The sequence below is a fragment of the Ambystoma mexicanum genome, chromosome 1q, assembly GCF_040938575.1.
Source record: "Ambystoma mexicanum isolate Mex_15411 chromosome 1q, UKY_AmexF1_1, whole genome shotgun sequence".
Lineage (NCBI taxonomy): Eukaryota > Metazoa > Chordata > Amphibia > Caudata > Ambystomatidae > Ambystoma > Ambystoma mexicanum.
This window is the reverse complement of record NC_090922.1, coordinates 638,416,380-638,429,128: the sequence shown is the minus strand read 5'-3', so window position 1 is coordinate 638,429,128 and position 12,749 is coordinate 638,416,380. Positions and strand designations below refer to the sequence as shown.

Here is a 12,749-nt window from a genome sequence, read left to right as displayed (position 1 = left end):
AACCTACTTCTATCCCTTACACTACAACTACAGGATAATCTAACAAACAGTTCCTTCTCCAGGAGAATGACTCTCTTCTCCTGGTGTCCCAAATGTTCTTTCTCACCACCCTTAGCTTGATTCACACATTGCCATTCTATTTTGTTGTTAGCAAAGTTCAAAATCCGTCTCTCTGCTGATCACTGGGCTCAATGCTGCAACTGCGAGGAGGAAGTTCTCTTGGCTTGCTCAGTTCCCTTTTGTTGGGGTCCCAGACCCTTCTCTGGTGGTCAATGGGATTATGGTCACCACTGCAACGTGGGAGTTCTCCTCGGATGCTTGGATTATCAGTGTTAGGGTCCCTGACCCTTCTCTGGTGGTCAGTGGGCTTATGGTTGCCACTGCGAAGAGGAAACTCTCCTTGGATGCTTAGCTTATCAGTGTTAAAGTCACTGGCCCTTCTAGCTTCCACCCTGTGACCCCTCTGGGTCTCACGCACCTCCCGTTACCTTCAAAGGGTGTTGTTCTCTTTGCCGCACGGGTCTCCTCTCTTCGGGTTTCTACAGCACTGCGGCGCCTCCACAATCCGGTGTGCTGCTCGGTTCTTCATTCCCCTGCTTCACATTCGGGTCTGCATCAGCTGGAACTGCAGAGAACTTCTTCCTTGCTTCACCTGCATCCTCTGCTCCTCTCCGACTTAGGTCTGCGGACAACGTTTGAAACTCCCATGGGTTTCCGTGCCTGTTGCCTCTCCCGGCTGGGTTTGACAGCTTGATTAGTCCATCATCCATACTTATGCAATGTTGCCAGTCCCACCCCGGTGTATTGTGAAAGTCCTTTGTTCTTGTTGATAACTTAATCTCATGACGCCTTGTGGCCACTTCGAACCAGTACAAGCACAGTCAATTACCTTCATGCCTCCTGTGCTCTTCTTCGTCTTAGTACCTTTGGTTTTAGCTTTATTCCTTGAATTACAGAAGGGATCTATGTGAATAATGGGAACAAAAAATGTCAAGTCTGAAAATACTGATTTCTTTTTTTACCCCATTTTACCACATAGATATGCGGGGGGAGGTCCCCCGCAACCCCTCAATACCCCTACTCTTTTGTATTTACTTAACTCACCCCCTACATATAGATGTGGTAGAATTGGGGTCTCAAAATTCAATATTTTTGGCCTCTACATTTTTGCATTCTCTATTTTGTTATGCTCCCTTACAGAAGTACACAGGTTTACTTTGCACAAAAGGGTTCTCAACAGTGGAGAAGGCTAGGGAATGTTGGGGAGTGACATATACAATGGGCTGCACCCCAGTTGATCATCCTTGTCTCCAGACGGGGAGTCACTCCCCATGAAGTCCTCCCCCATTAAACCACCCATGGGGGACTATAGGATAGCCTCATGGAAAAGGGCTCCCCCTTGGGGAGAAGTGACATCACCTTGTGAATCGTCGCAGTATGTACATGTGTACGCAGGAGTTGGGGGGTTGAGTGGACGTGGGGATTTTGGGGTAGTGAGGAAGGGCATGATGATCCCTTAAAGAAATTGTTACATTCTGGTTGAACAAAAGTGCATAACCAAAATTTCCACTTAAAAAAATAAGACAGTAAAAACACACAGAGTCCTTGATACCTTGTCATTTTAGTAATGTTTAACATTTTTAGTATTGTATTTTAAATGATCATATAATTTTTCTATTTGATCCCTCTGACTAATTTGCTTATTTTTGAACTCCCCTTCACACATTTCTCCAAAGAAAGATTCTTCTTTAGTTCATTTAACAGCTGATGTAATTTTTCTCTTACTAGCTATTGTATTTTTTGTAGTTGAGTGTATTATTATTTTCCCTCACACACGTGTGGAGAAGCCTTCTGCTGGTCCCACGGATGATGACTTGACACAGGTAGCAGGTTGTAGACAGGCTACTGAAGTGAACAAACTATATTGGTGCTCAACTAAGCATTGCATCAGCTAATCCTGTTAGTAGCAGGAGGGATCCAGCTAACACCTGGTGAATGCCCTTCATTCTCTGTAGTAAAAGGTGCTTCCAATATAGTCCTATTTTACCAACCTCTTGTTTCGGTTGCATTCAAATATCCCCAAGGTTCATTTTACTACAAACAAAGTCCATCTTTTCATCAGTCTGCAAACTCTTGTATTCGGTTTCCGCTTAGTTTATGAGCAATTTAGATGCATCATGAAATAAAACTAGTCTTTCGAAAATCAAGAATCCCCAGTGCTCAACTCAGGACCACACTATAAACAGCAGAAAAACGAGTTTTGTTTTCTTAATGAAACACTCTAAATTTGGGCATCGCCGGTGATGTTATTTTTAGTCATACCAAATCAGGTATGAAAAATAAACACTGAAAAAGAGAGGGTGTCATGCTGAGTGCCCCCCAAAACTGCCATAAATGCAGATACCTGTGTATACATTCCGACTCTGCAAGAGAGTGCCATAGAGCCCACTATTGGTCTTTGGTGCAAGGCAAATGTCTTCCAACACTCCTGAGCAGATATGACTTTCATGTTACACATTTCCAAACTAGCTGCCGGAGTCTTCAAATGTTTTACCACATTGAATACATGTTCCCTGAATGAATACTCCATTGGAGGATAAATGTTCAGCTATATGTTCAGCCTGCATAGCCTTACACCAATGTCTCATCTCCACTTTGAGAACATTGAAGCCAGTGCTTTATTGCATTACAGCAGTTGGGATGATATCAACAATCCCCCTCAGGTATTAGTGACTTTGTATTTCAAGGGGACCACATCACTGTAAGAATACAGTCCAATCAAATTGAGTTCTTATAAATATCATCTGAATAAGTAAGGACCATCTACACAATCCGGTTAATTATTTAAGAAAGTAATCACTATTCACCGTCCCCTCATGGAAAAAAAGACAGATGCTGATGGTTTCATCCCACATTCCCGAAAAGGAAATGACTGAGTCTGCATCCTACTTAATGTTTCAGGAAGGAATAGTCTTCTTCAGGTTAACATTTAAAGCCCTTCACCAAGAGGGAACTATTAGTGCCTGGCAAACAAAGAGGAGCCATTTTGTTGTATTATATAAATCCTTCCCCATTCTGTTGTTGAGATTTGTACCATAAAGAAGGTGCTTTGCTGTACGACTGCCAATATCTGACTGGGCTGTTGATGTCACCCCAAAAGTGTTTAGCATTACCATTGAGTTTGCTATGGCATCATTATCACAGCTCAAATCACATTTAAAGTACCTCACAATTGCTATTTTTATTTAATGTCATTAAATCTGCCTTTCAGTGGATTCATCGCTAATGGTTTGTGGAATATGTCACTCGTAAATGTCGCGGGGAACCTTCCCTGTGGGTTTTGTTCTGGCTCGGAACAGTAAGCCTTGTATTCTGCATCTTTTCTAGGATCTGTCCTGTGATTCATGGGGTAGCACAAGACATTACGGCGATTTTAACTAGAGTGAGAAACAATCTACCAACCCCAATTTATCAGCGCTCAGTTGCTAGAAATTGATCTGACCAAGTGCTCACTGTGTCCATATATTGCATCCGATGGAACCTTGTAATGTCTTATACCTACCCCTGTCATAATTAGACAGATCATCATAAGGGAGTGAAATGCTTCTATATTACCAGCCAGCACAACACATGAAAATTAAATGTACAACATCTTGCGTAATATGCTGCATATGATTTTTAGGTGATCCAGCCGCTGCCACATATGTTTTGGACACCTACTGAACTAATATGAGCAATATCCAGTTGCACTTCGGAACTGGCTGTTGGTACTGGTGGTTATTGATGTTAGTTGATGTTTCTAATGTACCCAGCAGAATGTCCTTTTTTTTAATGGACATTGATAGTCAAATGTCCAAAAATCCATGTGAGAAGTAGATCAAGGAGAACCTATTCTCAAGTGGTGAAGTAGGATACCCGCCAGTGGATGCAGGGCCTTTAAACAATGTAGGCATACCCAAAGACCAAATACTTTTCAGAGACTTTTCAGAAAACATGTCCGTTTTTGGGAAAATGATAAGCCAGATGCATTGCCCCAGCTTTTGTTAAATGAAAGAAAGACAATGATGAGCATACTTGTATTTTAGATGTTGTATAGTGCCCAGGCATTTGAAGGCTCCCTTCACCATGATAGCCAGGCGGGTACAGAGAGCCTCACATTCTTCCATGCTGGGGATCAAAAAGAAAAAGTCAGTTCAACACTGGAGAGGAAGACATCAACCAGAAGAGCAGACTGTAGAAGGAAGGCTGTGTGCTCTTACCTGTGTGACGTCAACACTACCGCCCTCCCATCCCTGATGATGCTGACAATGGAATTCCACAGGAAGCGGCGGGACTGGGGATCCATGCCCGTAGTTGGCTCGTCCTGCAATTACACAAAGGTTTTAAAAAGTGTTTACAATTTAAATGGCGCAACACCTAACTTGTATTTATTTTTAAACAATTAAGACTGCTTTTAACAGCCATTATTAATTTGATTCCCCCAGGCAAGATAGATCAGTGACATAGCTTGCATAAACAGTCCCAGGCTTTATTCTTTTTCAAGGTTAAGGAAAAAGAACACCATTCAGTTTGGGTATCACTAGAGTCACCTACATGCATATCATTTCATTTGTTAATTTATAATGCACATTTCTCATAATGAAAGGGGAAAGCCGGACAGAAAGACTGTATCTGGGCGCAGATGATACCTACGATGAAAAAGGAGAAGTAGGAGTCCATTTTTTCCATAGATTACCAGGGAGTGAGTTCTAGGTGTCTGGGCCCATCACCTCGGTGCACAAAGTGGGGAAAAGGAACAACCAAAAGGTGTTGATCAGAAGATCGTAAGGACCGAGCAAGTTGGTAAGGAACAAGCTTAGTTGCAAGATGGGTGAGGGCAAGGCCACGCAGGCACTTCAAAACTAAACAAAGAATCTTAAAAAAGAAGTCTCTGTTGTGCTGGCAACCAAGGAAGTACACTGCGCTGTGAGGAAATAGATTCATCTTTTGACACACGAAAAGTCTTATAGCTGCATTTTGTGCTTTTTAAAGACCGTGGAATGTTTTGCTGGAATCCCCGAAAGTATGGCATTACAGTAGTCCAGTTTCAAATGTATCAAATTCTAGCAATAGATTACAGCTCTTTTCAGTCTGCTGGGCAGGGCTTCTGGGAGGATGCCATGTTGAAAACAAATAGACAGAGCACCATTTTGCACATTGTCTCTTCTATGGTTGATGTAAGGAAGGCATGGTATCAAAGTAAGACAGACACAAGTGACCACAGTTCAAAGGTGTTTATTGAACCTTATCAAGGGTGTGAAAAACACCTATCTAAACCTAGATCTAAGATGGGCGAAAGCTTCGACCGTCAAATAATAAAAACATAGTCCTAGTGGAGTCTTGTCAAAATAAAAGGGCCTATAGTAATGCCAATCCTTACCGCCAAGTTACAAATAGTGTGGGGGCATGTTCATGAAAAAGAAAGAAGTGCTCACAAAATGATAAGTCAGGATGTTCTGGCTGTTGGCCTCCCTTCCCCATGTTTTCAGCACAGAACAAGGCGGTTCACTTGAGCATTGCACACTCTCTGGGCTTCTTCGGCAAGAGGACACAGTCCTATTACAAGCATCGGGGCCTTCTATGTCCAAGGGCCTCATTACGAGACAGGCGGAATGGGTTTAACAGCGCCAGTAAAGGTGCCGGCGCCGTTACACCCATTCCGCCCTATTACGAGGTTCCCTTGCGGCACCCGCTCTGGACGTCTGGTCAGACCAGACGCCCGTTGTTAGCTACCTCCCATTCCCATTGAGCCCTATGGGGGCTCAATAGGAATGGGGATGGCGTGTGTCTGGGTTCCCTGAATGGGGAAATACCGGGCCCTCCAAGGTCGGAATGGCCCTGTATTTCCCCATTCAGGGAACCCGGACCCGTGTTTGGAGGCAGCCATGCCCTTATTAAGGGCATGGCTGCCTCCAAACTTGTAATAAGCCCCCAAGACTCTTAAGTTATCAAAAGTCTCTTGATCCAGAGGACCTGATGTATCAAACAAATGAAAGAGTCCTTTCCAAGTACTCAAGTAGGGCTATTCTCTGTTCACCCAGGATGCCCCTCAGTCAGGCTCAGATCCATTTTCCAAAGCTTACAGAATATCTTTTCTCTGGTGACTCACGGTTCACCTTGGATCCCCCTCAGCCAGGCTCATATCCCTTTTCCAACAATAATTCTCCCTCAGCCAGGCTCGGACCAATTACAGGACATATATCTTTTCTCGGGTGACTCACGGTTTACCCCAGATCCCCCTCAGTCAGGCTCATATCCCCTTCACAATTAGTCTCCCTTAGCCGGGCTCTGGCCAATTACCATTCATATATCTATTAAAGACTTTTAAATGTGCACAGGGTTTAGCTTGACCCGTCGCAGGACCACTTCCATGTTACAGTTCACAATTTTACACTCTCAGTTAAATACCTAACAGAGACCTTGGAGTGAGCACCCACCTGGTGCCGGACCAGTGTGTATATGGTATCTTGGGTTGTCTCTCAGAGTTCAATCACAAAGTTCAATTACTTCTTCAATTCCAATTATACTCGCGTCGCTCATCACCAACACTTCAAACACGATTCTCTTTGTGCAGTGTTGTCGCTTGCAACCTTGGTTCTAACACAAACTGGTCTGCTATCAGTGTCTCCGACTCACCGGCTGTGCTGACTTTACTGGCGCTGCTGGGTTGTGTGAGCCAAGGACAGTACCACAGTGCAATTGCTCCTCTCTGCCTTGGCTATCAATGCGGGAGAGGCCAAGGCACCTTTGACACACAATACACTATTATTCAGTGTTAATTCCCAATCTTATGTTTCTATTCTCGAGGGCTCTTGAAAGTAGCGATTTTCCTCCAAAAAGGCCAAGGGCAACTTCCTCCTTGCAACTCTTTCTGGTCTTGCCATCTTTCTCCTCGTATTAAACAGCCATCTCGGAACTGCTGCTTCTTCGCATGTTTTGCCTTGCTCATAGTATGCTTTCGTGCTCTGCCTTTTATGCGTGTGGGGATGTGTGATGGAAGTCAGGTGTGTGTAATTATCATTAATTGCCTGACTCTGCCTGACCCTGCGTTGGGACATGTCAGGTATACGGCTCTGGTGTTAGTCTGTTGTCGCTCACAGTGGACTGTCCGTGAAACAATGTATGTGTCAGGAAAATGGGTGGGTGGTTTGAGTTCCTAGGTATCCTACCTGGTAGGATGAGGAAAAGGTGTTATAAGGAAGGGGATACCCCGTCTCACTCTCCTGTGTCCCACTTCCACTCCCCGAGGACCCCCCATCTAGGTGATCCTCATGCACTGGTCCACACGCAGGAAATGGATCCAAAAGCGATGGCCGTGTCCTGGCCACCTGGGTGACATATTCCTGGGGACTGGCGGGTGAGACACCTTCAGGTTTCTCACATTAACCATAGGTGACCTTAGCTTTATCCACAGCAAGTCTATCATCATGTGCTCACATTGTACATGATTTCTAAATGCTGCAGTCAATGTGATGGCTTGCTGTATCCATTTCACATATGGGTGCTTTTCACCCACTGCATGCTCCAAACACATACATCCATACACTAACACCAGCAACATGCTGACACTGGTCCCATTCTACCTTGGAGGAAAGCCTCGTAGAAGTGTTGTCACACTTACTGCTCCATCCCAAGGGGCAAATGCACCTTTCCCTGTGTCTTTGCATATAACCTCTTTCTATATCCAGACGATTTCTCCATAATTAATATCTTTAGGGCCGGTAATCAACAGATATGAATGGACATCTTCCAGCATAACAGACTGTCCAAATCACATAAACAATAGGTCTACAGCAAACTAGGAAATGTATGGTGAAATACAGAATCTGCACCGCAGGTGTGTTAACATTAGCAAAATTAGAATTAGTGAAAGATTATAGTAGAGTTAGATTTACATAGGACAGACATATGCTAGCAGAGCTGTATGAACACAGCAGGACCTGCACAAATTCAACTGAAAATTAAACGTGAACTGAAAAAGGAATGGAAAATTGCATGGCTTCATGTAGCTAAATCAATAGTGTGTTGGGGGAATGTGGTCTGAGCAAGTTGAGTGAAGCAAATCGGTTTCACACCAAGAGGGAGCTCAAATGTTTGTATGAATAGGACAGAGGGGAAACAAGAGGAAATGAATCCAAGAGTTCAGCAGGACGTGAGAGGTTATTGTCAAATGGAATTCTGTGAAAAAGTTACCATAAGAGAGGGGAAGAAACATAAAGCTATAATAAGTTAGCACTTGATATGCTTGTCGGGTCGTCAAGGAGGGTCCCTTTTACTACAAGGGATTCATGTTGCATACACCATATTGATGACGGGGATATGGCAGCAAACTGGGATAGTGTTGCAAATCCATATTAAATGAATGGAGGTAATTATATGTTAGTTCTAGTGTTACAATTATTTAGAATGTATACAGCTTCACGCACGTATAAAGATACAATATTAAAACTGCAAATCAACACAAACACAAATCCATACAATGGGGTGCTTTTCTCCATTGTTAGTTGTTATACATGCATTCTAAGTAGCAGGGATATTCTTGACGGAAAAAGAGAATTAGTTACCTAGTAATAAGGTCACTTGAGCAGAGCAAGGTTTACAGTCCTTGCAAGGGAACAGATGTTATCTCGCCCTTTGTATTAAAATCTTTAGAGGGGTTTGTCATTTCCTTGGTGGTAATAAACATAAGGCCCAAGGTACGGGGCCTAGCGGTTAAGTGTTTTTCCAGGTCATCCGAGGCTGTATGTGGCTGCATAAATTAGAAGGTCTTTTAAAAGCACCAGGTGTCTGTGGACTGAAGATCACAATGTGCAGTTGAAAGAAAATCCTGTTTATGCAGACCTTCCTCTAGTTGCCAAAATCTGTCCGTGGGACCATGTGCAATCATACTTAAAGTTAAAGGCCTTAGGCCAGTTATTGCTAACAGTGAATTATGTTTTCAATACTAATACTTAACCATGCACTGATGCCATGACCTACTACGGACAAATCCCAAGAAGAGGTGTGCTTTAAATATGATCTGAAGTTAATAATGAAGATAAGCCTGGCCAATGAGGAAGAATTGGGAAAAGATGGGATTTCTTTGAAGAGATTTTGTGTAATCATATTGGGGGCGGGATTGATGATAATAAAAGTATTTGGGAGCGTGTTAAATTGTTGAAAAAGGTATTTAAACTGCTAAGTGATGTTGTATTGTTGAGACGTGGGTTAGTTTGGTCCTGCAACACCATATAACCACTCCCCGAAGATTTTGTACAATAAACTTGCTTTATGTACAACCGTGTACTTGCTTCTTAAGTGGTGGCCCTTTTTTGGGTTAAGGTGATTAAAGGACCACCCTACAATTTGGCGAGACAGGGTAGGAGCCCAGTCATTCTGAGACTTTGCGGGTCTTCTGTCCACACCTCTCAGTTGTGGCACCTCACGATGGGGACTAGTCTGCCATGCACAGTGTAAAAGAGGTCTGCGGACGCCATGTTGGTTATAGCTCGCGCCTTGAAACACTTGTGTATAGGCGCGTTATAAATGCCTTATCATATCATATCATATCAAAGGCATGTCTTCTCCCTGGAGATGTGGTGGCACGGCCTAGCAGTGCAGAACAATTTAACGACGCACCACATAGGAGCACCTCGGGTTGACATGAGTACACGCTTGAGGGTATAAAGCTAGGGGGAAAATAGGGGTAAAAAGGGCTTATTTATGTGTTTTGGGTAGACTTGGAGTGGGAGGGTGAAATTAGTTGAGGTTGCAGGATTTGGAAAAGTGGATGTTTTTTGATAGAGTGGTTGAATTGTTCTGTGTTGTAAGTCCTTTGTATATATTTTTTACCTAGTTTGTTATTTTAGAGGTGTGAGGCAGTCTCACACCACACGCCCAGTGTGAAACTTGTCCTGATACCCTTTAGTTTGCTTGTCTGGTTGGCTGAAGCTCTCACCTGAAGGTGGGGTGGTATTTTACGGTAAGTCCAACCCTAGATACCTTTCTGATGTAGGCCTTGACATTCTTTTGTATTTGCTGTGCGGGCAGAGCCCCTCACCTCGATTTTCTTGGTTAGTTGAAGTAGTGAAGGAAAACTTCCTGTAGTCAGGAAAAATACAATTTTGTAGCAGAGAAGGCCGTAATACTGGTAAAGAGAGTGAGAGCAGCGGTGCTGTAGTGGAAAGCATTGCGGCTCTCTCATGCTCGAATGGTAGGGATATCTCAGAAATATTGTCCGGCAAGTGTTTTTGATAAGACGCTGTCTTCTGTGTATGAGAAGTAGAATTGGAATAAATAGAGAAGTGAGGTAATTTTGGTGTAGGCGACTAAGGTGAATGAGTGAGAAGGGCGACTAAGGAATTGGGTAAGGGTAAAAAAGGGAGTTCTTGGCTGAACATGTTTTTCGTGCCGCAGGTTTGGCTCGGTATCAGATTTTTGTGAAACTATTTTGTTGATTACTTGAGTTGGAGTATGAAGACTCAATTGAATCATTTTTGCCATGTGTTGCCCGGCTATAACGTGAACATTTTATAATATCATGGGGAATGGTTGCGGGAGAGTAAGGGGAAACTCATAAATTCTTGGCCTATTGAGGGGTTCTATGATAGCGGGATATTGGAGAACCAGCATACCTTTATAACTACAAAGCACAAGGGTGTGAAGCTATAAAAGCGGTCAAATATCTTGGAATTATGGAGGATGTATGAAAAAAAGTGCGAAGGGCCATAATGTTGAAATTGTGGGTGGAGGGCCAAAAAAGGAGGGTGTTAGGAATTTCTTCTGCACCACCCCCATTTGGCTGCTATCCTTTATCACTCGCAGAGGTGTACACAGACCCTGCGTTTGTACCACCATTTTCCCCAGCAGCTACTCCAGTGGTTGAAAGACGGACACAGGCAACACCTCCATCAGTTAGGATTTCTAAGAACTGGGATTTTGAGGAAAGTGGAAGAGTAACTACTTCAATGGATAGGGCTGCAGAGAGGTTGAAAACAGAGAGCAGGAAGGGGATAACTACCTCAACTGCTAGGTTAGCAGATAGATTAAGGGTGGAACAAGAAAGAGTAAGATTGATAGTTAGAAGAGCGAAGAAAGGTTTGGAAATGAGAGAGAAACAAGAGGTTAGACTTCTTCCTGCAAGGATAGAGGATAGATTGCAAAGAGTGGTAGATTGCAAGACTGGTAAAAGATTAATGAAGCACTATGGCAAGTGGAGGAAGAGGTAATGCTGTTACAGCATCAGAGAGAAATGGAGCAGGACGAAGTAAGAAGACAGGTAAGGGACGTAGAAGGAGGAAGTTGGAGACATGGGCAGGTTCTTGTTAGATTGAACAACTCAGTTGTCAGAACGGTTGAGGTGAACATGGAGAACAGGGTTGCTGCCATGGGTACATAGTGCTGCCATGGGTACAGAGGTTGAGCAGGGAGGTCGGGAGATGGCACCTTATGATAGTGCTGATTATGCATCCATGCCTGTAGAAGGGGTATGGGATTTAGCAGCCAGAGTAGACAATGAAGAAGGAGAGGAATGAGATGTCGAGCAAGGAGAGCAGGGTGTAGGCAAGCTACCTCCTGCTCCACTAGCAGCGATAGAAAGCACACCATGGAACCAAAGGACATGCCAGTGTATTTATATTGCTGTAGTAAGTAGTAGGAGAGAGATGGGGAAGCCCCAGTAAAAACTGGTATAACTCAGTTTCCATTTCCCCAGAAGGGCCTGGGAAGGGCGTAATATGTCCCGTGGTCACACATGGACCAGAATAATTTGATGAAGCCACATCCTTCACTCACTGCATGGGCGGGGAAGTGGATTTATGCATTGGAGAAGCATACTGCTGGTGTCATGTTGGCCATAGGGGACATGAAGAGCTTATTCACGGCCCTAATGGGCCAACGTCAGGTGCACTTTTGAAGAGATTGAGGCATCCACGAGTTCAGTTGGATACAAATACCCATGATGGAGAAGATTATAATAATCTTAGGGCACAGGTATTGGGGGCCTTGCGAATTATGAACCCTGTTACACCCGATATCAATTCGATTTTAGCTAAGATGATGAAATTGGATGGTGATCCTGCCACACAAATACATGTAAATTCAGGGGATGTGGACGGCAGAAATGGGAGAAGCATGGGACAATAATGTGGTGATTTTATTTACCACACGCTGAAGAAAGGACTTCTGAAAGAAGTCCAGCCTAATTTAGGTAAAGTAGTAGGGATGGAGGGCAAGTGTTGGCCAGAAATTCAGGCACACGTACATTTCTGCAAGAGAAGACAGGAAAAAGAGAGGTTGAATGTAGAGCAGGTACAAAAAGCAAAGGCCAAGCTTGTTCAAAAGAAATTGGCAAATATTATTTTAGAAGCAGCAGTAATTACAAATTCTATGGAGGGGCAGCAGGGGCAACCGGGACAACAAGAACACAGTGGACCGGGCCTGGTGCAGGGTTGGGTGGACGGATATGTTCCCGGTATAAGGCCAATGAGAAGGTTCCTGAGGGGTAAACAAGGATTTCCACTGAGAAGTGGGTCATTTGGCGGGTTCGGATGAATGGGTCCCCTGTTTAATGGTCCAACAGGAAATAATTATGGAGGATTTCATGGGATGTAGTGTTGGTCATGTGGAAGGTTGGGGCACGTGTCACAGGATTGTCGTGATTGGCCACAGAACTTTAACATGGGAGCTCAACAGATGCAGGCCAAACCATGCCATATGCCCCAGGCTATGTG

At 43.8% G+C, this 12,749-nt stretch overlaps 1 protein-coding gene across 2 annotated transcripts in view; it reads right to left on the bottom strand.

The window, feature by feature from the left end:
* The window catches only part of ABCA4 (ATP binding cassette subfamily A member 4), a 1,737,150-nt gene that overhangs the window by 57,766 nt on the left and 1,666,635 nt on the right, over positions 1 to 12,749 (bottom strand). For both annotated transcript variants that reach the window (XM_069641223.1, XM_069641222.1), the window contains 2 exons: positions 4,260 to 4,363; positions 4,075 to 4,167 (listed from right to left, as the gene is read on the bottom strand). In XM_069641223.1, the coding sequence (XP_069497324.1) occupies positions 4,075 to 4,167; positions 4,260 to 4,363 (197 nt within the window). The remainder of the gene's footprint in view (positions 1 to 4,074; positions 4,168 to 4,259; positions 4,364 to 12,749) is intronic.